At 43.5% G+C, this 26,956-nt stretch overlaps 2 protein-coding genes across 3 annotated transcripts in view; both read left to right on the top strand.

Moving 5' to 3' along the window:
- gstcd (glutathione S-transferase, C-terminal domain containing) overlaps window positions 1-14,753 on the top strand; it is a 58,746-nt gene extending 43,993 nt beyond the window's left edge. The window contains exons 9-11 of the mRNA XM_084568223.1: window positions 4,994-5,024; window positions 10,185-10,254; window positions 12,729-14,753. Coding sequence (XP_084424349.1) covers window positions 4,994-5,024; window positions 10,185-10,254; window positions 12,729-12,913 — 286 coding nt within the window. The 3' untranslated portion in view covers window positions 12,914-14,753. The remainder of the gene's footprint in view (window positions 1-4,993; window positions 5,025-10,184; window positions 10,255-12,728) is intronic.
- A 4,060-nt stretch (window positions 14,754-18,813) lies between these two features.
- The window catches only part of npnta (nephronectin a), a 49,368-nt gene continuing 41,225 nt past the window's right edge, over window positions 18,814-26,956 (top strand). For both annotated transcript variants that reach the window (XM_084568614.1, XM_084568613.1), the window contains exon 1: window positions 18,814-19,276. In XM_084568614.1, coding sequence (XP_084424740.1) covers window positions 19,206-19,276 — 71 coding nt within the window. In that variant the 5' untranslated portion in view covers window positions 18,814-19,205. The remainder of the gene's footprint in view (window positions 19,277-26,956) is intronic.

Here is a 26,956-nt window from a genome sequence, read left to right as displayed (position 1 = left end):
TCAATCTGTTGTCCCTGACCTTGATGTTTTTTTGTGCTCCCCCTGTTCTCTCTTGCTTGCCTTTATGATTCCGTCTCTCCGTCAGACTCATTCTTTTTCTTTCACTCACACATAATCTCAGTCACTTGTCGCTACCTTTTGTTCACCTCCTGGCTGTCATTATCTCCGCTGACAATGTGAGGCTTCACAATGGCGTCCATCCCTCACATCTTGTTCCGCAGGCGGCCGAGAATGCGGTTCTGTATGTAGAGGCTGTCAGGTACATTATGGCTACAGTAGGTAAGCAGGGATTCTTAATTAGAGCTACAGAATGATATGCTGCTCTTGACTTCATTACTTTCTTATCACATGTGGCGCGTTAACTGTGTTACGCGCTGGAATATGATGCCGTTTAATAGAGATGGTGAAAAGCAAGAGCACAGTGATATTGTTTTGAGAATGTGTTATATTTATGATATTATCATCACTTTAGCGAGCTCCCAGACAGCCTTTCCCACAGAGAATTGAAGAGAATTGTATTGCTCACTTCAGTGCCACCAGGCTTTGACAACAACTATTTAAACTCGCGTAACACATGAGCCACAGTTTCAGTCGGTTAATTAGCTTGTACTGTTGTGTGCTTTTGGTGTGTTAACGTGTTCGGTATGAACCCGGCGACTCCCGTGTTCTCTGAGGTAAAATTACCACTTTTCTCAATGGAGTCCGGTGAGCGGGAAATCGGCAAATACACATACACCGATCAGCCACAACTTTAAAACCACTTACAGGAGAAGTAAATAAGATTGGGAAAACTTTTGGACCTGACATTCATGTGGATGTTACTTAGACATGTACCACCCACCTAAACCAGACCAGACACCCCCACCCCATAGCAATGACACTCCTTGATGGCAGCAGCCATCCCCAGCAGGATGCAGCCTGAGACAGACACGCACAAAAAACAGTTTAGGAACAACTCAAAAAACATGAAAAACAGCACAAGGTTTTGACCTGGCCTCCAGATTCACTAGATCCCAAACTGATCAAGTATCTGTGGGATGCACTGGAACAAGCCTGATCCACAGAGGCCCCTCCCTTCAACCCATAGGACCCAAAGGCCCCCACTAACAACGTCCTGTTGCCGGAGACCACGGGACACCCTCAGAAGACCCATGTCCATGTCTCTGATGAGGCACAAGGGAGACCTACACGAAATTATCATAATGTTATGCCTGATCGGTATATGAAATAGTGATATATTCTGCATATTGCACTAAAACTGCTCCTTTTCTTCTCATTTAATTTCTTTCTTTCTGTCTTTTTAAAGAGGGTCTTGTTTTAAGTAGCAAAAATCCATTGACTGCAGTTCATGCTTTGGCTTCTGTTTGGTTTCTCCAACTGGGGACATGCCAGTCACCATCCACTGTAGGTGTTACACTCACTACGGCTAAGTACCTCATACAACCTCACAAGAACCCAAGCTATCCCTTCAAAAGTTGAGATAACCATCAAATTCGAGCTCCAGTCTGCAGGGTATTGAGTTACACAGCATGTGGTCTTCCTCGCGTGGTTTCCTGTCTGATTTGTTCACCATTCTTTAATTATTTTAGCTGTCACAAAGTGTCAGTCAAACAGCACCACGCGCCCCAAGTGAAAATGATTTTACAATCCAGTGATTAGGATATTTTCAGACATTTTCACAGCTTCGCCCAGAGCTGGGTCATCACCGTCACCCTCGTCACAGCATCCAATATTCTTTCCAAGTTTGGCGTTTCTCCCTGCTTGGTTCACGGATGTCGGCGTCTGTTTTAGAACAGAAACATGCAAGGATGTCTGTTAGTGAAGGATTCACTCCATGCTCCTTTCAGTACTCATAGATCTCTGCTGGCTGAAATAGCCGTCATGGGATGCCACAACCTTTATTTCAAATCTAAGGAGTCACATGTTGGAGAAGGCGGGTGATGCATTAGAAATTTTTACACCTTTGAAATAATTATTATTCATTTTACATGTGTGTATATATATACACTATATTACCAAAAGTATTCGCTCACCTGCCTTTACTCATTCTATGAACTGAAGTGCCATCCCATTCCTAACTCATAGAATTCAATATGATGTCGGTCCACCTTTTGCAGCTATTACAGCTTCAACTCTTCTGGGAAGACTGTCCACAAGGTTGAGGAGAGTGTTTATAGGAATTTTTGACCATTCTTCCAAAAGCGCATTGGTGAGGTCACACACTGATGTTGGTCGAGAAGGCCTGGCTCTCAGTCTCCGCTCTAATTCATCCCAAAGGTGTTCTATCGGGTTCAGGTCAGGACTCTGTGCAGGCCAGTCAAGTTCATCCACACCAGACTCTGTCATCCACGTCTTTATGGACCTTGCTTTGTGCACTGGTGCACAGTCATGTTGGAAGAGGAAGGGGCCCGCTCCAAACTGTTCCCACAAGGTTGGGAGCATGGAATTGTCCAAAATGTTTTGGTATCCTGAAGCATTCAATGTTCCTTTCACTGGAACTAAGGGGCCAAGCCCAGCTCCTGAAAAACAACCCCATACCATAATTCCTCCTCCACCAAATTTCACAGTTGGCACAATGCAATCTGAAATGTACCGTTCTCCTGGCAACCTCCAAACCCAGACTCGTCCATCAGATTGCCAGATGGAAAAGCGTGATTCATCACTCCAGAGAACGCGTCTCCACTGCTCTAGAGGCCAGTGGCGGCGTGCTTTACACCATTGCATCCGACGCCTTGCATTGCACTTGGTGATGTGTGGCTTGGCTGCAGCTGCTCGGCCATGGAAACCCATTCCATGAAGCTCTCTGCGTACTGTACTTGGGCTAATCTGAAGGTCACATGAAGTTTGTAGCTCTGTAGCAATTGACTGTGCAGAAAGTCGGCGACCTCTTTGCACTATGCGCTTCAGCATCCGCTGACCCCTCTCCGTCACTTTACGTGGCCTACCACTTCGTGGCTGAGTTGCTGTTTTTCCCAAACGCTTCCATTTTGTTATAATAGAGCTGACAGTTGACTGTGGAATATTTAGGAGCGAGGAAATTTCACGACTGGATTTGTTGCACAAGTGGCATCCTATGACAGTTCCACGCTGGAATTCACTGAGCTCCTGAGAGCGGCCCATTCTTTCACAAATGTCTTGTTTCACAGTCTGCATGCCTGAGTGCTTGAATTTATACACCTGGGGCCAGGCCAAGTGATTAGAACACCTGATTCTGATCATTTGAATGGGTGAGCGAATACTTTTGGTAATATAGTGTATATAAAAAAGTGTGAACACCTGCTACGTGCCAGGCAGGGACATTATATTTCTGTGTTTCTGTATTTCTGTCTGACCGACCATTGCCCAGGGCCCTCATGAAAAGGGGCCCAGCCGCAGGATCCACTCTCTGCATGCTAAATCTGTTAGCCTGCATGTGTAGACTTTGAGCTGTGTGGACTTGTGTCTTCTCTGTTAGTGTTAATAGGCATGGTGGAAGATTGCAGCCTAGGGGTGGCCTCTAACTTTTGTTTTATACGCTAGGATTATTGGTTGGTGCCGCCCATGTATTCTTCTGATAACAGCCTTTTGTAGACATGACAGCTGGGCCTTTTGTTTGTTGTTTTTAATTTAAGAAAATTGATTAGTCAAGCCGTGCTTTTTTTGTATGGCTTTCATTTATTTGGCTCACTGCGTTGTCCCATCCTTCCCCTCAGTGTATGTGTAAAGTCTTTTTTAGTTCCAGTTTTTACCCTAAAATAAATCTTCTTCTTCTTCTTCTTCTTCTCATCCTCCTCCTTCTTCCTCTTCTTCTCCTTCTTCTTCTTCTTCTCCTTCTTCTCCTTCTTCTCCTTCTTCTTCTCCTTCCTCTTCTTCTTCTTCTTCTCCTTCTTCTTCTTCTCCTTCTTCTCCTTCTTCTTCTCATTCTTCTTCTCCTCCTTCTTCGTCTCATTCTTCTCCTTCTTCTCCTCCTCCTCCTCCTCCTCCTCGTCCTCGTCCTCCTCCTCCTCCTCCTCCTCCTCCATGTTTCCTTAGGTCCACCAAGTGATGTAACAGCATGTAAAGGAATTAAGCAAAGAGATTATTCTAAAGTATTTGTTTTGTTTCTCTGTTAAAACCTGTGGTATGGACTATCATATTCACTGTAAATCCTCACAGTAGTTTTAGAGTTTGGATTTCTTTTTCTTTTTAAACAACACGCTGGTGCTGTTGTAGTCACATTGTCCTGTTTCAAGGGTCCCTTTTCTAACAGATGAAGGGTTTTAATATTTCCAGTGTCCCCGGTATCGCCGGCCTCAAAACGCCGCCTTGGGGATCACCTTCAGTGTACACCATAAATATTTCAACATTCACACGTACATCATTTTCTTTTCCTCTCGTTTGCTAACTTGACACTTCACCCCTCCTGACTCCTCATTAAATATTAAAGAATGACAAGAAAAAAAAGAAAAACGCCTTTGCAGCTGTAATGGACAACAAGAATCTGTTTCTGCGGGCCAGTATTTGTGAAGGACTCACACACCTGACTCTGTCAATCTTCGTCTCGCTCCTTTTAGTGTTTTTTTTCCCCCCCAGGTCATGTTCCAGTTATCCTTGTGTGGATGTTCTTGCAGGTGTAGACATTCCTAGGAGTTCGCTTGTTTCTTTATGAGCTGTGAAACTAACTGCCCATTTCATTAAGGCCTCAAAAGTTCAAGTTAAACTTGGCGTCTTGCTCCGTGTGACCGCGCTGGCCCCATCACCCTTGACCCGCTTCATGTTGATTTTTAAGCAGGATCAACCAATCTCAGTTTAACCATCGCCAGCCAACTAACTCTGCTCCCACGTTATAACGAAAGTAATGAAAGCTTCCCTGGAGGAAACAGATTTGGAGATAAAGAACATTATCTGTGTTTTGATTTCGTGCAGTATTTCAAGTTTGTTTTTTTTGTTTTTTGTTTTTTTTGTTTTTTTAAAAAAAGGAAACTGTTCTCCTCAGACTAACATTAAATGTCCTGTGTTTTTTCTGTTTCTACAGCAAAAAGTTCCAGGACACTCTAACGTATAAGGTAGGCTTTAAAATGTGATTTAATCTGTCTCTTGCTTGTTTTATTAATTTACTCTGTGGCAAAATTACAAGAGAATTCCTCAGCGTCACTACTAAAATACCATAATCATTGAGAGTAGTTTTTTTCACTAACTGTGTCCTAACTAAGATGCTGCTACATCGACGCAAGAATAATGGAAAGCTAAAAAAAAAGTTAGCGTTTCACATGCTTCAGCTGCAGCTCAGTGACCCGGTGAAAGGTGAAAGTGCTTTCCCATTCCACGACTTTCAACACCCACCAAACGTCAGAAGTCAGACAAGACTCAGCCAAATGAGAAACAAATAGTAAAGCTATGTGTAGATGCATCATTAAGATTCATATTAAACCTGCTAGAATCCTTAGTAGTTTCTCACTAGTTTTAAGTTAGTAATTTCAAACAAAGCTTTGAAGTATTACAGTGTATTTAAATGGCATTAATGGGATGGGATGTGCTCAGATGGACTATAATATTATTCCATGTTATGTCTTTGTATGCTTCACAGCGAATGGTTCAGCGGTAGCAAGCTAATATTAGTTTTTGGAGTTGGTTCAGGTAACTACTTTATAGTTGCACCTGGAAGCTGGTATGTGCAATAGCTTTAGTTTCAAATCTTTTTAAAGCCTGCACATAAACACGAATATGAGTTGGATAAGGAACGCAGTGCCTCATTGATTTGGAAATCACAAAAAGGTCTGCCTTACAACCCCTTCCCCTCCCTTGGTGCTAAGCTAAGGTATTGCGGTTTAGTGATTATGCGGTACAACTTGCCTTTCTGTCCCTTCCAAGTGAGATCAATAGCGTCCAACTCCGTTCCAATTCCTCCAGTCTGGGTGCAGCGGATTTTCTCCAGATGGAAGGCGTCAATCAGTACGTTAAAGGTCGCCGCTTCTTTCTTCCGTAGGAGCGGAATACGTTTCTTTGCTCAGAGCAGACCACAGGACAGGAGGCAATGTTGTGTGTCCTTTAGTCTATTGACTGTTCAGACACACCTCATATAACCCAGAGGGGATCTGGACTGATGTGTGTTTTTTTTAAAAAAAATAAATAAAAATGTTGGAAAAGAATGAGAACAATGTGAGGCATAAATCTCGTGATTTAAAGCCCGTAACAAATCTATGAAATAAATCTGCCTCGGTGCGTCCTCGCGTACCACATACTGGTGAGATTTCTGGAAAGACTTGATGTAGTTGTGCTTGTGAATAATGCAGCCTGGGCAAAATTTGAACTGGATCAGACAGTGTTGGGCATTAATAGAACGTGCGTTGACATAATTCAACCTCTCGTTCCAGACATCCTCAGCTATTTCCATTTCTTCTTCCAGTCCTTAACACGACTAGTGTACGTGTAATAGATTTGCTAACAGATCCAGATGCGATGTCTTCATTTAATGATGCACGAATCTCTTAATCTACACTGTGCGAGTCTTTTCAGGAGTTTCCTTTTGGGGTACTCGTGCACCAAAAAAGTCTAAACCATTAACAGCAAATTGGCGAGACTTTATTTTTCTTGGCACACGCATGGCTTTTTTCTCTTTCTATAAAACCGCTCAGCTGTTATATTTATTTTATAAGACAGTAAAACAGTAAAACCGCTTATCACGGTCTCGGAAACAAAGATTCCCCAGGCACTTACAAGAAAAATCCCACACCGGGCCCTCTCTCAATCCCTTATCGCTCAGCACAGACGCCCCACTGTACTCCGAGAGGGCCCATCCCACGATGATGTATGGGACCTGTCAGTGCCCCTGGGGAAACTCTGAGCAGGAGTCGCTGCAGGTCCTAACCATAGCAACCTCAAGAGTTGACATGTCACAACATCGGACCACCTCTGACTTCTCCTGTAGAACAGATTTTTACATGGCTGGAGAGGCGCACATGATAGCTTATTATTTACAAAACGGGGGGGATATTGAAGTGTTACCTCATAGTGAGTTTTGATTTTTCCACCGTTTGTCAAAAAGCCCAGCGACTGCCATATTCTGCGTCTGGAAGGCAGAAGTTAAACATGGAGCCACTCAGCATGGTGAATCTATATTCTATTTAAACCAGCAGACACATTAAACCTGAGCTCCGCTTCTCCTCTGCCTGTCCCTGTGGCTTTGCATTCAATAACCACGCTTGCTATTCGGGCTCAGTGTACAGAACCCCACTGTTTCCGGCGTCTCTGCTCCCCAACCTCCCAGACTGCAGAAATAAAAGCTGCATTTCATTGTTTTATAGCAGAACCGCCGTTGTCCTTCCTAAACCACGGCAGTTAAACAGAATGACAGCGCGCTGACAAACGGTGTACTGCCGGAATAAAGGGCTAATGGTGTGAGATATTGGTGCTCAACACTAACTTTAAGCACCTGCTCTGTGGCCTTGCATTCAGTGTCGACCCCGCGGAGTGAAGAATAGAATCAATTAAAGTAGTGGCAGGTTAGAGATGACTAACCGCTCTCCTGAGTCACTTGCCCAATGAACCATAACAAGGTAAAAGCAGAGCGGGAACGCTTGTCCTCTGGTTCGAAATAAATTATCTGGGTTCATCTGGTCTGTCTGGGAGTGTTACAGGGATACACATGCTGTGCAGCTAAAAAGCATTTGCACCCCTCACCATTTTCTACATAAAAATTACTCAAAACATCAGTGAGTTTTTACACCACAAGTCCAGAAAGTGGACAAATTATACTGATGCATTCATTAAGTCAAGAAAATGAATCATTTGTACATATCTGTGATGTGCAAATGTATATGCAGAAATGTAGAGAATACTTTTAAGCGTATATCCAAATCGGCAATCTACACCTATCAGGCATAACATTATGACCACTTTCCTGATATTGTATAGGTCTCCCTTGTGCCTCCAAAACAGTTGTGCCTCATCAGAGAATGGACATGGGCCTTCTGAGGCTGTTGTTAGTGCGGGCCTTTGGGTCCTATCGGTTGAGAGTAGGGGCCTCTGTGGATCAGCCCACAGACACTTGATCAGTTTGGGATCTAGTGAATCTGGAGGCCAGGTCAAAACCTTGTGCTGTTTTTCATGTTTTTTGAGTTGTTCCTAAACTGTTTTTTGTGTGTGTGTTTGTCTCAGGCTACATCCTGCTGGGGATGGCTGCTGTCATCAAGGAGTGTCATTGCTATGGGGTGGGGGTGCCTGATCTGGTCTAGGTGGCTGATATGTCTAATAGGCTGTTTAGGCTTCTGCGTCAATTTGACGCCGTAGCTACAGTGACCACCCTGCACAGACCCTAGCGCCGTAGCCTGACGTGCACCTCCCCAGAAATGTAATTACGTATCGCGGCGATGCAAACCGCAAGAGCTGCGATTGGTCTGCTTGGTAGTAACGTGTTTCCGCTTTAGTATTTCCGGCTGCTTCTCCATCTCCGCAATTTTCGAATTGATTGTTTTGGATCAATACAGATGGAACACATCGAGGAGAGGTTAACTGAGGAGGTTCGGAGACACAAACATTTGTATGACTTGTCTCAGTCGCCATTGTTGAAAGTGAAACAGGAAGTGGACCGAAACTTAATCTGACTGGCAAAAAAACACACACAGCGCCGACTAGCGTTTGGGTGGCGTTTTTACAGAGCGAGCCAGACTGACGAGCGCACAAGTATCCATGGCTTGCACAGGCGCTGGCTATGTGTAGGTTACGGCATCTATGTCCCACAATACCCTAAATGAGCCTTAAGTAACATCCACATGAATGCCAGGTCCAAAAGTTTCCCAGCAGAACATTGAATTGTCACAAGATGGTCAATGTTATTCACTCACGTGCCATATGGTTTTAATTTCTTTCATTATTAGAAGTGTAAAAATGAGAAGAAATATGACACAAATAGACAAGAGGGTGTGAGTGCTGCTAGGTTTGCACTACATACAGCTTGAATTGTGCCTCTGCGCTGGAGTGGTACACCATAAATACTGTGTAGCTCCGGTGTTTTATGTCTTTGCCTGACACACACACATCCCAAGAAATACAGACCGCACAACTCTGATTGGTCAAAACAGCATTTTCTCACCCACACCTCACCCATTGGAGATTAACGCCAACACACCAGCGCACGAGTACAGATGCCCGTAACAGCACAGGCCACTTGAATTGGCTATGACATGTAAATTTGCATCAGGTAAATTGCTTTATGTATCAGGATATCCATGTCAAAAGGAAATTAGTCACGCATTGTTCCGACTTATGATCTCTCAGGATAAATCCCTTGAGAAGTCTCATTTTCACAATTGCTCCTTTCACACGGAGTATCTCAGTGGGATGTAATGTGACATCACTCTGGTGTCTGTCCAGCTTTAAACATCCGCAACAAATCACCAGTGTCTTGTGATCTCTCTTCGACAGCCTTCTCCACTTGTTTTGACCTAAACAGTGTGAGTCTCAATGATGCGTTCCAGTTAAAAGACATTAGATGCAATAAAGAACACATACAAGCACAGTAAGAGTAAAATAAAATGAAACTGTTTACAAAGAATATAAATCATGTCCTACAAAGATGCATCTTAATCCGTCTCCACATATCAGTTTGTTTGTACGATCTATTAAACAGTACGTGCGATGAGCCAAAAGATGATTTAATTTTCAGAGTCATTAAGCCGACAAATAAATAAAAGTTCAGCTGAGGGTTTGTCCCAAACAAAACACATGCACATGGCTGTTAATGAGGAAAAACATTTTGACAATATTTAAATTCAAAGTGTCACTGCAGTCCATCCAGTAGCTGTCCAGATATTCCGGTCTGGACCAAAGCGTCTCAGTGAGCGGCATCCTTTGAGCCGTGCCGCTGCTGTGGCTAGAAAAGACATCAAATAGTGCTTGGGTCGAGTTCCTACACAGAATTCTTAGTGAATCGCCGAGGACGTTTTCCTGCCTTTCCTGCCAGTGCATGCTGAGACTGGCTGTAAAAGTGGGACAGGCGTATGTAGAAAGAAGAAGGATGAATAGGTGGGCAGAACTGACTAATGTGTAATAGAGTGAGTTTGAATGAATGGCTAATTATGGAAAAAAAAAACTTTTCAGAATTCCTACACTCTCTGATATACAATATAGGTTGTGGTTTTTCTGCTGCTACTGCAGAGGCAGCAGCGTTATATTGAGACTGAACAGAGTTTCTGTATTCATTCATGTTCATCCGTCTTTTGTTTTAGGAACACATGATCCTCTGTCGCTTCGCAGACCAGACGGCCGTCCAGCTGCCCCCGGACAGGCGACTCATTGGTACGGTTCACAGTCGCCTTACACCTTAAAGGGAAACTACCGTTTTTTTACAACCTGGACCTTATTTCTGGCGTAAAATATGATCGTTTACTCACCCATATAACTTTGGTGTCATTTTGGAGTCGTTCGGACAATATTTAGATCAAGCGGAGCACCATGTATATCCATATAGTGGGAGTGAATGGGGCACCGAAACGCAGCCTCTAAATAACGGATTATAATGCACCAATATTATTATTGGTGCTTATTATTATTAATAAGGCACCAAAGTTATATGGGTGAGTAAACAAACGTATTTTATGCCAGAAATAAGGTCCAGGTTGTAAAAAACGGTACTTCCCCTTTAACAGTCATTTTCAGTACTATGCATTACAGGGTGTGAAACAAAGTGAGGATTATAATTATTGTTCAGTAAAAACTAAATCAAATCCACATATTGTGCTGCCACCCTCATGCGTTAAAGCTTCACTAAATCTCCTGGAGGTACATTTTTTGTTTTCTATAGTGTGGTCCAATCATCTCACAGGTTGTATCACGTGATGCGAGGCTCCTGGTCCTGCTTGTTTGTTATGACTAAATTTGGGATCTGACGCCTCCTCAGTAGTATTAAGAATGTAAACAGTGCCTAAAACATTTCCACATCATTTCCTGTGAATGTATCGGGCACCTATTTCCTGACCGCACTCGATCAGAACAACCGGTTCCCGTCTGATTTCTCATGTCAGTGTGGTGTGAAATTGCATTTCCAGACAGATTTCTTTTTACACTTGAGCTGACCCCACTGCTGTACTTCTCAGAATGACTAGACTGTTTTTTTTTTTGTTTTTTTTTGTTTTTTTGAGAAATGTTAATGCGGGGATTTCTGCTGCGTGACAAAACAGCTGCGGTGAACAGCTGCCAGATCAGCGCTGTCAGATTCAGGGGAGAGTGTTTTGTCAGACTGAAACCTCCGGGCCTGTGCTGAAGCTTCGCTTGTACGGTGTTTCATTATGTTGAGGACTCTCTTCACCTTGATAGCTCTCTGGGTTATCAAAGCTTCTCTCTGAATCGGAGCAGGCTCCCCAATGCCTCGTCAGGCTGAAGCTCTTTCATATGTACCTGACATCGCCTGTCACGCTGGTCTCTGCTCTGTATCAGTTAACAGAGCTCAACCTGTCCCACTAACATTTTCTAACCATGTTTGATCTCATCTCTCCTGAGCCCGCTAGCAGGAAAGTGGCCTTCTAGGCAACACGGCAGACCAAAGCTCACATTTACCGTACCCTCCACCTGCTGCCGAACTAAACTGCATAATGCATTTGAAGTCTGCGTTCAAAGGATATCCGAAGACGCGACTGTGATAATCCACGTGGATTATGTGTTTGTGTACTGATGCACACAAATGCTAGGAATTTACTGGAGGTAGAATAACAGCGGCAATATGCAAACCAGTGCAGAAGCGCTACAATACACGCTGCTACATGAGTTAAAGCCTCACTGAATGTGTTGGTATGCTCCTACTGGCTGAGATTTGCCAGCATATGCGGCACGCACATAAGGGTGACTAATGAAAGGAAAACAATGTCTGTCCTCAGAAGTTGCCAGAAAAGCTTCCAGCTTTTTCCAGCTTCTGCAAATATCTGGAACTCCACCGGAGAGGATTACTGCCTTTCTTTTGAAATATATTCCCAGATTTTTTTGGGTTGATGACGGTGATTTAGTCTCAAATGTCCGAACTGTGAAGGATGGATTTAGATCGTTTTATACTCATCAAACCATTCCTGGACCCCTACTGCCCCGTGGGTAGAGGCGCTATTACCCCGCAGGAGACTCACATCGGGATGGAAACATTTCCTCAAAAGATAAAATCACTTTTCCAGCAGAGCGTGATCGGATGTTAACCGTGGCATCTAGTACACAAACGGGGGAAGCGTCTGCAAACTTAATTAATGTTTCTCTTTCATTTGTCGCCCATCCACATCACAGTGCATAGTCAGCTGTAAATTTTTTAATCCTTAAACAAAGTTTGTGGAATTGCTGCCATACATATTTGTCCTATGCATATATTCACGTAATCTGATGGCAGCGGCGGCGGCGGCGGCGGTGGTGGTGGTAGGAAGATGGCGGGAAAGTGGTGCCCGCTTTCTTTTCCGTCCGTTTTATTTGACAAATGGTGTTGAATGCCAACATATTTATCAGATACGACAGAGAAGCCTCACTTTTGTTCAGCTTTAATTGGCAAATTTTTGGATTTCCTTTTTAAAAAAGCGCGTCTCAAACGATTAATGAATGACCAAGATGCAATTCCACTAAGCTCAATGAATGTAACTTAAAAATACACAGCATTAAAAACTTCTAGTGTCAGTCAGCCTTTTGTTGTGACTAGTTGTGTCTGCGGTTTAAAATGTGAACTTCCCGTTATGCTGCCTCCATCCTTCAGCAAAAGTAAGTGCTTGACACTAAACAGCCACCCTTTTCTTGCCATACCCCTGCAGGTAAACAGTGTATGGGCCTGGTGGACTTGGATCGGTCGTGGGCAGCAGAGACTCATGGGTACTCGGTGCGGGTAATGACCATGGAGCCTGAAAGCTGTTCACCGAAGAACAACATGCTGGTGGGAAGGCCGCCGCAGAAGAGTGCACGAGAAGCCACTGCCGGCCAAGCACCGGTGCATAATTAGGACTTGGTGGTGGTGTGCAGCGGAGCATCTTCAGCGTGGTCGGAGTTTGATGAAGTGCCCAGCCTCCGTGCCTCCTGGCTCTTTATCCACCCTCAGCATGTGATTTTATTTCTATTTTTGTTTTTTTTTAACAGACCAATTTTTGTGAGAAATGTTTTTATTTGTAAGATATCAGAAGTCATCTTCTTAAATTTTTCTTGTTGGCTAAAAGAAACTACAAGCTAAACTTTAGACGAGCGATCTCCGAGAGCGGCTCCTCTCTCAGTTTAATACCCTCCATTATTGAGCAGTAGAAGTAGTGTGCTTCTCTAAACTGTGTGATCAAGCTGTCAGCGTATACAGAAGCAGCAGGACTTACTCACCCACATTGAGAATTAAGCACACCATACGTCCACATGCTGTTTTTGCAAATAGTCTGTGTACAGCCTTCTGCGATGGCGCTCACCAGTCTGCTCCTTCTGCTTAACGGAAAAGGGACAGATTCGGTGAGAAAAACTGATGAGATGTGGAATCACCTCCATCTCATCTCGCCTGCCCCTCTTCTGGGTTTTTGTGATAGGCCAAGAGAGAGAGTGAAGTGGATATAAAAAGGGAAATTGGATTTAAACTCATATCGCATCAGGTGAAATATAGCATTTGTCACGGTTCTACAGAGAAACCGGATTATTCTTCGTAAAGGAGCGCTGTGAATACGGTATGCAACCTGTAATATGTTCAGGAGCAATGAATATTTTATGATGCCAGCGAAAAGGTCAGCGCGCTTGATTAGATGCGCCGTGTTCTGAGCCTTGTAGCCGAAAAATCACACAATACGCTTTGTATTTCACCATAGACGTGCCCGTAGCTCCTTAAGCTCCTGTTCTCGCAGGTGAATCTGATTCTCTGAAAAAAAAAAAAAAATCCTGTGTTGTCACCTTTGACAGTAACTGCTTGAGAAATCTGGGGAGGTAGCCTGAGAGCCAGTTTTCCTGCTCACAGTGAAGGTATAGACGAGAGAGGCACAGGCTTCATTTTCCAGCGTCAAGCTCATCTGAATTCATCCCGCAGAGTCAATCTATCCCGAGCTGAATGGCCACAGACACAGCTCCTTCCATGGACTGGAATTATTTCAGAAGCAGGCTCCCTGTTCACGCTTGTGACTCTGCACATGTGCACGTTATAGAAATGCATATCGATACAAAGGAGAGGATACTGGGGCTTTACTTAAATCTTGCATGTGTAAGTGGAGAATTTCAAGGTGTGAAGTGAGTTGATTGAAACCAAAGACCTGAGGGAGGAAAGGCGACGAGACTGGAGTCTTTGTTTAGACGAGACTGGTGCAGAGTGCCCTTTTATTTTTATCCTTCTTTAGTAATGAGTCACCTCATTAGGCCTTTCTCTCAGTGAATATATAGTTATGCAGTTAGCCGATTGACTTCAATGCTAAAGTTAACCTGAAATAAATTCTTGGATGAAAGCGACCTGCGACAGTTTTTCTCCTCCATATTTGGGGCCCCTCCCCATTTGACCAGGGCTACCACAACAGTCCCTGATATTAAATACAATACAAATATACACAGGTGGATTTTGTGCTGCTCTCAGATTTCTTTAACATGATGCTTGCTTTTATATTTAACTTGCATTACAGTAAGACATGTCTCATTTGACCTTTTAATCAGCATAATTATTGGAATCCAGAATGATGATTTTGTTTTTTTGGTTGCAGGCTCAGCTGCTGTCATTTTCCACTTCCTAATAATGTTGTGATCAGTGCCGTGTCACACAGTCACCTGTACATAACCCCAGGTCTCTTTTTGCTTTCATTTTCTATGTTTTATCTGATGCAGCATCACCTGTTCTGAATGGCACATGACTCACTTTCCCCAAGGGGTTCATTAAAGCGTGAGTTTACCGAAAGCTACTGCAGGGTTTTTTTTGTGTGTGAATTGATGAAAATATAATTTTCACAGATTTTTTTTTTTCTTTCAGTTAGCACACGTAGTGATGCTTTACCTAATTTTCTTGGAAGAGCCATCGGAAGTTACTGAATCTGGCTAAAATGCTGCAGATACTAGGTTTTGAACGACTTTGGATTTTTCAAAGTCGACTAATGTGGTGAAAGTCGAGTCGACGTTGACTAGTCGATGACGTAACACATAAAAACACAGTAGAAAATGCTTTGCAACAATGAAATCTATATTCTTGACCTGAACTATTGTAGCGTTTCACACAAAAGAAGCTATGGAGACTTTTCTGCAAGATAATTGATGCTTGAAAACGGGCTACTCGACCATAGCCGACACCAACACCATAAACATCGTCAGTCTAACACGCGACTCTCGCTCGGCTAAATAAATAAATAAATAAATAAATAAATAAATAACACGCTCTACAACCACAGCAACAATGTCAACTAATAGAACACAACTGAGCATAAACACATTATCCGTACTATCAATACTGTGTGCTGCGGATATGTTTAGTCTATAAAACGACAAGGTTAGTAGCGTTTAATAGTAGGCTACTTCACAGCGTGTTGTAAGATAGAATAATGTTTAAAAAAAAAAAAACGGCTAAAGGTCTAACTTTAGACAATTAAATTTACCAGCAAACTGTTGATGTGCATCTTGGTTTGGTGAAGTCGTTAACTGACTGCTGTTGAGAGGATTTGGACCGTTCCTCTGTTAGCGTTAGCAAATGTCTTTTCAGATGAGTATGCACTGCAGTAGTACATTTATTGTATTTCAGGACTGACATGTCACGGTAATATGGGCTTCATCTTAAATTAAGTATTTCCACTTGATGAACCTCTGCTAGCTTGCTGCAATGACCCACTGGGCTCCTCACCTGTCTTCTGTTGTTATTGTCACGTGATCGACGACTAGTCACTAGTCGACTTCCTGCTTAAAGCGTCATGACACAGCAGTGAAGTCGACTAGTCGGTACAATCCATAGCAGATACAACATGTCGCCCTTTCCATCCAAATTAATTTCTTAATGTAACCCAAGGGATCTCCAAGTATCCGCAGACTGAACATGATGAATCTTGAAATTTCTCTGCTCAGAAAGGGAATAGGTTTCCAACGAAGTATGAGTAAGAAGGGAATATTTGGTTTAACATGGATGCAAGATTTCACCAGCTTGGTGTAACCAGACCCAAATCTTGTTGTGATTTCCTGATGGGGCGCATTTCAACTGATAACAGAGGGAAAAAAAAAAAATCCTCTGCATGCATTCAGATAGTCCTAGAGCCAATCAGGGCCAGATCACTCTAAAGTAAACAATCTCATCTCCAAAGCGCTCAGATGACGTGTGTATCTGATTGCCATGATCAACATGTAAGGAGCGACAAAATTTCCACCGCAAACATTTTGTGGCTGGGGGAAGTTCGAGCAGTCTTCCAGGCTAGATGGATTCAGGATTTTTCATTTCATTCAGTTTAATCAAAAATAAAACTAACCTGTATCAAAAGACCAAACTAAAATGACTCTGAATCTTCTCATTCTCACACATAATTGGTAATGAGGCATGATTTGGGAGATCTGCATGACCCATAGCTCATTTTTGAATATAATAAATCACGGAATCACAGTCTTACAGTCCAGTCATGGAAATACTTTGATTGATGGTCTAATTATATACAGGCGGCGTTTCTCCGATCACTTGATGTGAAGCCTCTGTGCCACCTCCTAGATTTATTATGAAACCGGTGACAGGGCGTAACAAGGGGAACACTGCCATGAATCAAAAGACCAGGGGTAATCATATCAAACATTCCTCTCATTCATCTCTTGAATTAATGATGTTTGGTGCAGGCTTGTTTCCGTTTCTTTCTTTCTATCTTTATTTCCGTCGAGCTCTTGCTGGATAGTTATTTTACTGACAGATTTGACTCTCAAGGCAGAAGGCTGTCACGTCAACAGCCTTTATGATTCTGCCCCCAGACAGGAAGCTCAGTTCAGCGGACTCAGAATGTGAAGTGCTACTTATGAGTCAGGCAGACAACCACGCTAAATATAATCAGACATAACCCCTTGTGAAAGAATAAGAATAATAAAGAATTTTGAAAGTGCTTTTAATTTTCAACAAGTGTGCTGTGTGGAGTGCAGCTCCATGGGAGGATTCGGGAAAGGAGATGTTTGTGCTTCTTAGACAAAATATCACACAAAGGCAGGGACCGAATCCTGCGGGAGTCATTACGAAAACATTTCAATTAAAAGCTATATCACTTGTGTTTTATTGCAATCACGCGGCTCAAACGGAAGCCTTTCTGTTCATTAAAGTGCTCCTCAAACCACTCATTTAGTATTTTGCACTGCTTATGTTTGTGTCCTCTCCAAATTCAGCACCAGTAATTTTTTTTTTTGCTGCATTGTCTTTACTGCCTTGGCAACATCTACCTGGGTGGCCGATGCACCTGCGTGCCTCAGCAGGCTGCAGTATGCAATTAATTAAAGTGTTTCCAAAGCATGCGAGGAGCTACGTGTGAGTAATCTGGTGTCAAGGACCCAGCGAACAAGAATAAAGAGCAGACACAAAACTTTATTTTGAATAAATATATATACATATTTTGCTCATCTAAATCTTGTCGCAACCAGGAACTGATTTAATTTCATGTGTGAATATTTATCTTTGCACAATACTTGTAGTTGTGTCTTCTAGAAAAGCTGCAAAGCAAACAGCACCGTTGATCATTAGGAAAATACAAATAAAAAATGAGTTCAGGTATTAAGTGCATTGCTGTTTAACGATGCTCTCTCTCTTAATTCAAAGCCTAAATTCTCTTGAATATTTTACATCTCACCTTAAGGGACTTCACCGAAAAGAAAGTAAATCTCCTAAAACGCATCTCGCTGTGTGCTAGCGTCTATGTGAAAAAAACCCTTTGGGCTTCTAAGTCTAAGATCTGAATGCACTGAAATAAGAAGAAGATGGACAGCGGTTTTCTCTGCTTTATCCATCGATCTGTGCATTTTATTTAGGCCTCCTCTGCACAGAATACTAATAATACTCCTCATAAACCTAGACTCCCAAAGTGTACTCCCCAGGAGTGGGTTACATGTACACCACTGATTATAAAGTTGGTTTAGGAATAAATGTTTTTTTTTTAACACTGCCTTTGCCTTTTTTACCGATACTTCCTTTAGCTGTGTCCTGAGTGGAAGAGGCGTCATTGGTCAAACCAAAGTAACTACACAAGAACAGTTTGGGCTGATAAGTTTAATGGTGCACAAAGTTATTGGCCAGCAGATGCTTCATTCATCCATCCATCCATTAAGTATTTAGCTAATGGATGAATGCATGGCGCCATTAGCTTCAATCCTGTAGCGTCACAGAGGACTTTGCAGGAGTCCGTTTGTGTGCTGTGGCAGGCTGGAGTCACGGCAGGCGGTTTAGACGTTGCATTGCTGGAACGTTGGGATTTGGGTGCTGCAGCCTGGAGTTTGGGCACCGTGGAAGATTTGTGCAGGGGTTGCTGCAGTGGGCACTCATATTGGAGATAAAGCAGGTAGTCCGCTATTAGATCTGTGGCAAACGTGCAATCTGCCTCTATACCATAGGTTATTAGCTACCAATGCAGCCTGGTTATATACCAGGGTGCTAGTTCCAGTTGCTTGTCCCACATACAGTAGGTGCATAAACCAATTTAGTGAATGTATATTATGTGAGGGACTGAGCCAACAAGGTATGTAGTGACAAACTGGTCAGAAGTCTGGGTTTGTGATAAACACTGGGTGACTGACCACTTAAATCTATGTTTTTAAAGTTGCATTCCATCTGTGTTACAGTACTTAATGTCAGTTGCCTCACTTGGGTGAAAGACGTAAAGAGGTGGCAGGAGAGGTCATCGAGGTCTGGGTATGCTCGCAGTTTGGACCGCTGGTTATTGAAAAGATGCGAGATAAGAATGCAATGTGTGCTTCTGGTTGGAGAGTCTGCTGCCTCAACTTGTGAGGAGAGAGAGAGAGAGAGAGAGAGAGAGAAAGAGAGAGAGAGAGAGAGAGAGAGAGAGAGAGTTGTGCGCTCTCTTCCCGGCAGAGTGCGTCCCGCTCCACACACATTCACTCCACACACCGGAGTCACTCTGCCTCTAGGCATCGGGCTGCTTTCTCTCCCTTACCTCCCGAATATCGCAGATGAGCAGTCTGGAGGACGCCTGCAGACCTGTCTTGCCTGTGCACCTCCACTCCAGCGTGCGTCAAAGAAACTCCGCTGGCTTTTTGTCTGATTGATTCCTCCGCTGTTTTCTTTACCCGGTGCTTTTGGATTACGGAGAGAAGCAAAGCGGCGCGGACGCGCAACTCTCGAAATCATGGAATTATGGATAAAGTTGATGTTGTTGCATTGCTGCTTTTTCGGAGCAAGTGCAGACTTCGACGGCAGGTAGGGGTTGCATGATCTGCGAATCTGAATTTGACAAATCACTGCTCGATCGATCGTTTTACATTATAAGATGTTTCGGTTAAAACAGGTCCCCTGTTTAAAGGCAGCACTTTGCTTGAAGGGCTGAAAACTGAAGCACGGCAACTAGAAACTGTGTGACAGCGGATCCGACCTGAAAACATGTTGCTCCGGTGAAGATACGAGCTCCAGCGCTCCGTGAAGTGCTGCCTCTGGGTCTTTGTATCTCCACCTGATCACTTCCACTCTGTTATCTGTTGTTTTTTTTCTTCTTCTTCTTTTTCATGAACACACTACTAATCCAAGCGCATCCAGGCCGGTTGTTGTGCGCACCAGAGCAGGCGTTCTTTTGAAGCAGAAGCCGTGTTTACATTTGCAGAAATCACGCCAAGCGGCTCTTGTCTTGAGCAGATATCAGGCTGATTATAAAGTGATGTGACAGCACATTGCCCTGTGCTCCATGTCCTGACACGAATCCCGTGAAGTGCGTGGAGACGTGCCAGACTCCCAAGAATGCACACGTGTGTCCTATAGGTGCATCTTAGTTAAACATGATGGATGGTGGCTGGGTTTTGTTTTCTTTTGCTGTTTTTACAACCACCCATTAAAAAAAGTCCAAGTTGCAATTTAGATCTAATCTTGCTCCATTCCTATGAAAAGCAGTTACTATGAAATCATTGCAGCAATTACATCAGGCATGTTCTTGGGCCAAATCTTAATTTTGTTGCTTGAATTTAGCATTGTACACAAAGAGGTAAATTACATTTCATCTCTTATTTGTGTCACGTTGAATTGGATTTCTGGAGTGGCAAAAAAAAAATCCGACTGAAGTCCATCCAAATGGTGAGAGAGTTACACAAACAAAGTCTTGCTGCCAAATTCCCTGCATCTCTAACAGAGAATGCAGCCAAGTGCTTTATTTTTTTTTTTCCTCAAGAATCTCTGTCGGACAGCCTGAGCCCCAGAGTTGAATCCTCTTCTGAATCCATGTTTAACGTTCTTCCAAATGAATGAGGGACTTTGAAGATTATTGGAGGTAATTGTTATTGAAATAACGTGCAGGCATTTCGAGAAAGCCCTGTCAGACTGAGTGCCATTCCACCTGCTCGCTAATAGATTTTGACATCTGGAGCTATGAAGCCATTTCTGTTCCTCCTGGGCTCTCTCTTCTTTTTTTTTTTCCTGCTGCATTCAAAAGTATTTCAAAAGAAGCAATTTGGTTGTATCAAAGGTTTCAGCGAGGAGTAAAAGTGTGTCTGCAGAGAATGAAAGGGAGGAGAGAGAATAATGCAAATAAAAGGTGCAGTTTAGCATTTGGCAACACATACAGTATATTATTGTTATTTAGGACATTTTTCTCCTTGATCTCCGTGGCTAATATCAGCGTGACAGACTGCGGTCTGATGAGATGTGTAGGGCTTCAAGTTTATTTCACGCGTTGCATCTGTGTAATAATCATTTACTTTAACCAAGCAGCAGCATATTGTGCGTTATTAACTTCCCCGCTGATGGAGTGGCTTGTCACCGTGGCCATAATTTGCCAATTTTTATGGGTATGAACTTGCTCCGGCTTCAGCCTCCGCTTCAGTATTAATTTATTGAGGAAAATATCCCCTGAGACTGAGCACAAGCAAAAAAGCAATTTATTACCTAGTCTTCCTCACTTATTGGCTTTTAGGGAGCGTTCCTAACAGGCTTATCCATCTAGTCCTGAAGGGTCCTTCACAGGAATCGTTGGCAAGATAATTTGGTTCTCCCGTAGTGGCACACAATATGCTTACCTAAAAATCTGTCCCCAAAAACACTGTCCGGTTGTTTACTGCCATTTTTTTATGCCGAGCAAGGACTCAAGCTGTCAAACAGTCAGCTTCGTGTCAGGAAGGAGACTTTGCCAACGTGAAAGGAAACACATAGAGTACAGTGGAGGATATTCTTCTCCAGTGATGTCACTAAATTGTTAAGTCTAACACAGCCAAGCAGCACATACCAGACCTGCTCAGTAATAATCCGAAACCGTGGACGGGTGCCAGACCGTGTTGGTATTGTAATATCAGAGCCACTTCTGTGCTTTTAAGGGGTCGAGAGTAGGTGCGAATAGACTGCCAGAATCATCTGGTATGGAAAGCCACACCGGCGGTATGAATTAAAAAATAACACATTTAGAGCTTTCTCAGTGTCCTGCCCACTTTCCAGGCGTCTGCCCCGATGCCGACGAAGGTGACGAAGAGTGTCAACACCTTCACTACACTGTACTGAGATGTGAGCTTGCCGTGTGAAAGTCGGACCAGTGTTGTCTTGCAGGACTTTGTGGTTTTCACAGAGCAAACAAGGCAGCGTGGGCTTCAAGAAACTAGAAGTGCACGCCCCGCTGCGGTAATCTACCAAGGCCTTTTAGTCATGTAATGTAAACTGTGCGTGATCAACGTCTGCAGGCCCGGGCTCAGACACTGACAAGTTACTGTATGTCCTCGATAGGTGAGGTCCTATTACCGCTTGTTGTCGGAGCCGCACTGCACAATGCACTGTGTGACCCGACGCTACCAGGAAATACTTAGCGCTAAACGATTCAGTGAAAATAAGTGATAAGTGTTGGAAAAGCAGAAAAGTCATCATCTGAGCACTTGCACTGCAGATGAGGTGCACTTATGATTGTTAGTGACAACCGGCTCATGTTACGTTTTCTACATGTCACTGCCAAGTCTGGCTCATTCATTCATTCTTTAGAAAAGCATCAAATTGTATAGTAATTCAGTGTTTATCCCCATACAAATTCTATCTTCGGAACATGTCAATAGTGTTTACTGCAGGGCCATAGTGTTGTATTGTGCCACATTCCAGCGTCGTGTACACATAACGCCTTGGACTTCTTCGGGCGACGAGTTCTCACTTTATATCTGGATGTGTGTCAGCGTGGTAACGTGGTGTTGTGTGCTAATGTGATAGTTTCCTGGCAGCGTTCGCGGCTGAGGTGGTTAATTAAGACGGCAGACACCTTGTGACTCCACACGCTCATGCCTTCAGCTGAGCTCGGCAGGTTCGAGCAAGCCTTCGACACCAAGATGCTACAAATGCAGAATTTAACATCAATAGGTTCTCGTGAGGGAGCAAGAGAAAGAGAGAAGAAAAAAAATCCATTCAGCGGCTGTCACGTTTCGCATGTCTCACCATGGGTCATGGGAGGATGATGGATGGATTAAATAATAATCGCTCTGAATGCTGAATATTTACCTTCATGCCCCTGATTGTCACGCTACGCCTCATATTGGGCTGAATGCTCTTCACTGTCAGGCGAGGGAGATTGGACAGCTATGTAGTAAAACGAAGGTAGAATGATGGCGTCCCGATTTGTGATGCCAGCCTCTGAGAGGTTCTGGGAGAAGGACCTTGTCTTATAGCCCGTACTCGAGGAGAGGTGTCACACAGCGTGCGTGAAGGGTAATAATTATCTGCTTGAGTTCCCTCGAGGCTTAGTGCAATTTAGGATCATTATTCAGGCTTCAGGGGTAATAAATATAGGTATTATGCTCACGTGCATTCGATATGCCAGCTCTTCCTTCAGGAGAAAATCACTGAGGATAAGATACAGCTGAGAAAATGGTGGTCTTTATTGTGCTTTGTCACCGTACAGTAGTTGCCATAAGTAAGGATTGTCGACGTTCTGAGAAATGGAAGATGTCTGTTTGACACCACTGCAGCGTTGGCGTGATGAAACGGTGAGCTGATGAATTGTATTAAACCGTCAGTTTCAGGTTGAGATTGCAATGAGGTGCACAACTGCCTGAGGCTAAATTCAGCAGAGAGAGGACTCGGAGTAGCAACGAGAACACCGCTCTATGCTCGCCATGCATGTGGATTTATGTGTGAGGGTGTGGGCGAAAGCATTAGAGGGAAATATTTGATTCAGTAATCCAGGACCTGTTGCGTCTCAAGAGGTCTCCTGTGTCCTTATCGCTCACACTGCACCGAGCAGACCTCCCAGACACCTCTCTCCCACCATCTACGTAGGAGTCAAATCCTTGCTCCTTTGTTCATCATCTGTGTTTTATGGATGCCTTTGTAATGTGCTTCTTATTCAATTTAACATTTCACTGACCCCTTTCTATTTTGGACACCCCATTACATAAGTGCTGCAACTACACCGATCAGGCCTAACATTATGGCCACTGACAGGAGAAGTAATCAGAATCAGAATCAGAATCAGCTTTAATGGCCAAGTATGTACACATACAAGGAATGTGACTCCGGCAACTTTTCTCTCTGCAGGGCCATAGTGAAAGAAAAATAAAATAAATCTCAATCTGTACACATAAAATATAGGATAAGAGCAGTAGATAACATTGACCATCTTGTGACAATTCAATGATCTGCTAGGAAACTTTTAGACCTGGCATTCATGTGGACGTTACTTAGACATGTACCACCCACCTAGACCAGACCAGGCACCCCCACCCCATAGCAATGACACTCCTTGATGGCAGCAGCCGTCCCCAGCAGGATGCAGCCTGACACAGACACAGACACAAAAATGGTTTAGGAACAACTAAAAAAAAACATAAAGAACAGCACAAGGTGTTGACCTGGCCTCCAAATTCACTAGATCCCAAACTGATCAAGTATCTGTGGGATGCACTGGAACAAGCCTGATCCACAGAGGCCCCTCCCTTCAATCCATAGGACCCAAAGGCTCCCACTAACATCATCCTGGTTCCAGACACCACAGGACACCCTCAGAAGGTCCATGTCCATTCTCTGATGACTGTTTTGTAGGCACAAGGGAGACCTACACAATATTAGGAACGTGGTCATTATGTTATGCCTGATTGGTGTAGTTTCCACAGAGGCCAAGATGACATCTTCAGACGGATTGTTTAGTTTGAGTCCACGACCTAAAGACAATCAGTTTACTGTCTTACAGAATGCTGCCTTCACATAGCATTTACCTCGTTCACAACAAGATACCACATGAAAGGCCTGAACTTGTGATATTAACGACCTTGAGAGACTCTAAAATTCCAGTTGCCTTTTTAAGCGCTTTTTGGATTTACCACGACCTGGATGACTGAGAACCTTCACAGACGATGGTAAATTAACATTTCCTTAGCCGGTCGTTAGCTTGCTGAACTGTAGACCATGATGGCTTCTAGGCAGCAGGAGTTTCTATCAGGTGTAATGTCACAACAAGTTTTGTGGACACAGCTTCCCATGTGGGGAACCACAGGCTCACTAGGCTCACGCAAAGAAGACCAGTAAATGTAAACGACATAAAACTGTCGACAATTAATGTTCTGTCAGTCAGCTGAAGTAATACAAGATAACACGGTGCTGTGCCGTGCCGTACCAGTTGTCTAAGCATGTGTCAGTCGGCGGTTAGACGTCATATTCAGAGCATCGTCTGCAACTGAAAGGCTGAAGAGGAGGAGGTGGCGAAATAAGAAGGGTGTTAGTGACAGAATATGCAAACAAAGGCAAGAAAAACATTCCAAGATCGGCGCTAAACACCACGAGAATCACAAGCAAAGCGTCAGAAGCGGCCGCAAGTGTGAAATTAACACATCTCCAACAGAGCTCTCCAGCAGAGCCTCAGCATTCGTCCAAGTCTGTTACGTTCCAAGAAGACTGAAGACGACAAAACCTCAACCGGGGAATGCGTTTTAACAATTAGACGGCGCGGTGGCAGAAAACTCGAGCCGAAAGTTGTTGACAGGGATGCTGTGACGGGAAGCTTCCGCACTGGGAGTCGTTAGACGTGGAAATTTCTGTTGTAATGTGCAACAGATATGAGGTCATTAGGTTGCAGAGGAACAGGTGCATCCACAGCAGAAGAAAGTCATCAAGCTCCCCCCGATGCCTCCATCCATTCTAAGGCGGTGATTACCTCATGGACGCTGATGAATAAATTAACAAGAGGTCTTTCAAAACACCAGGAGGAATTCACCCTCAAGGCAGCAGATCTAAATATCACTTAAATGTCATAGGGGTGTTTGTCAGATGTATTTAAGGGTGTCACTATCCTCCAAATGAAGTGATTTCACTGATGAGCGACATCTGGTTCCCTCTGTGTGTGCTTATGTGTGACGGGGAGGGTTAGTGGCATCTAATTTCTTTTTTCCTCATTACTTTACATTCCTCTTTTTCTCTTTTTATGCAGTTCCTGTTCTCTTTTGCTTGCTCCTCTTCTCCTCTCCTCTCGCACGGTGAGCTCTGAGTTTCTCCCTGCCTGACTGACTGCGTTCCCGCTTGCCAGGCAGCAGACAAACATTTTCTCTGGGTCTGCCACTTTCACTTAGCATCCATCTGTTTTTTTTTTTCTTCTTTTTTTTTCTCCCCCCAATGAGCTGATTGGCAGTGGGGGCAAGCATTAGCATTTCCTCATCTTGGCGTAGAGACACTAACAGGCAGGGATAGCGGCACGCGATGCTCCTTGAATGCTGAGCGATAACCTCACTTCATCAAGGCGCAAAAGAAAGCGTCTTTTGTCCAAAGCGAGAAAATCAAGAGAACTCCCTTTGCACAGGATTACAGGGGTTTCCAGCTCCTTTAGTTTTCCATATATTGCATTCATGCAGTGATCTCGGAAAAAAACGCTCATCTGTTCCACTCTTCTTCTAATGACAGTCAAATCAGTGCTTAAGGATGTCCTTCTCTTCATTGTGATGTGGGAATATTCACTTCTTGCCTTCCCACTGACTCATTTATTATTTGCTACATTTTAGGTAACATCTCAGAGCGAGGCGCTTAAAGTATGCGGCTTGGATTTTCATCAGTATCCTTAAATGGGCTCATTCCTTCACTCCATTTTCTCCATAAATATGTGGTCGGTCTTGGTACAGATAAAAAGGTAATCCACATGAGCCGGCTGCCAAGAATCTATTTCTTACCCTGAGCAGAATAGAACATGGTGTAAAAAGAACATCCGGCTATAATTTCTCTTAGAGGAATTGCAGTGCCGGGAAACAACCTTTATCTGTATAAAACTATACCTGCTCCCTCCCTGTGTAGCAGGGGTGATAGCATCTGCCACTGTCCTACAATTGTCAGCGAGTGGAAGCATTGTATTTTCAAGGACATCCAGAAGTATGTCGTTCCTAATCGCGTTCACAAGACTCACAGAGAGCACAACAGCAACGCGGTGCTCTCAGATGTGAGAGTGTCAGTGATGCGGTGATGCACACCGAAGGCTGAATTCAAATCGGCTATGGCAGGCTTTCAACACGGGTCTCCAGTCTGACACCTCGCAAACCAACGCGATCTGATGTGCTATCAGCTTCACTTCCGAGACGCACAGATAATCTCCTGCAGCAAAACAGTGAAAAGTCAGCCTGACACTCTTCATATAGACCTTATATTAATTGCTGTAGAGCTGGAACCATTAGATAACAAATAAATAAATCAGCAACTATTGATAATATTTCCTATTTCTTATTAAATTGAATATCTTTAGTTAGAAAAGGTTGCAATTGAAAGAAATCTAGGAAACTGGAATGGGCTATTTGTCATGATATCTTGATGTTTCACAGAGAAATATTAGACTTCCACTAGAGTGGGGCAATTTTAGTAGTTCTAGTAAGATATGTAGACGTGTAGTAAGATATAAGCCGATCGGGCATAACATTATGACCACTGACAGGTGAGGTAAATAATTGGCCATTTTGTGACAATACA

Source organism: Chelon labrosus (assembly GCF_963514085.1).
Source record: "Chelon labrosus genome assembly, chromosome: 2".
Taxonomy (NCBI): Eukaryota; Metazoa; Chordata; class Actinopteri; order Mugiliformes; family Mugilidae; genus Chelon; species Chelon labrosus.
Note: the sequence above shows the minus strand (reverse complement) of the source record. Positions and strands in the feature narration are given on the sequence as shown.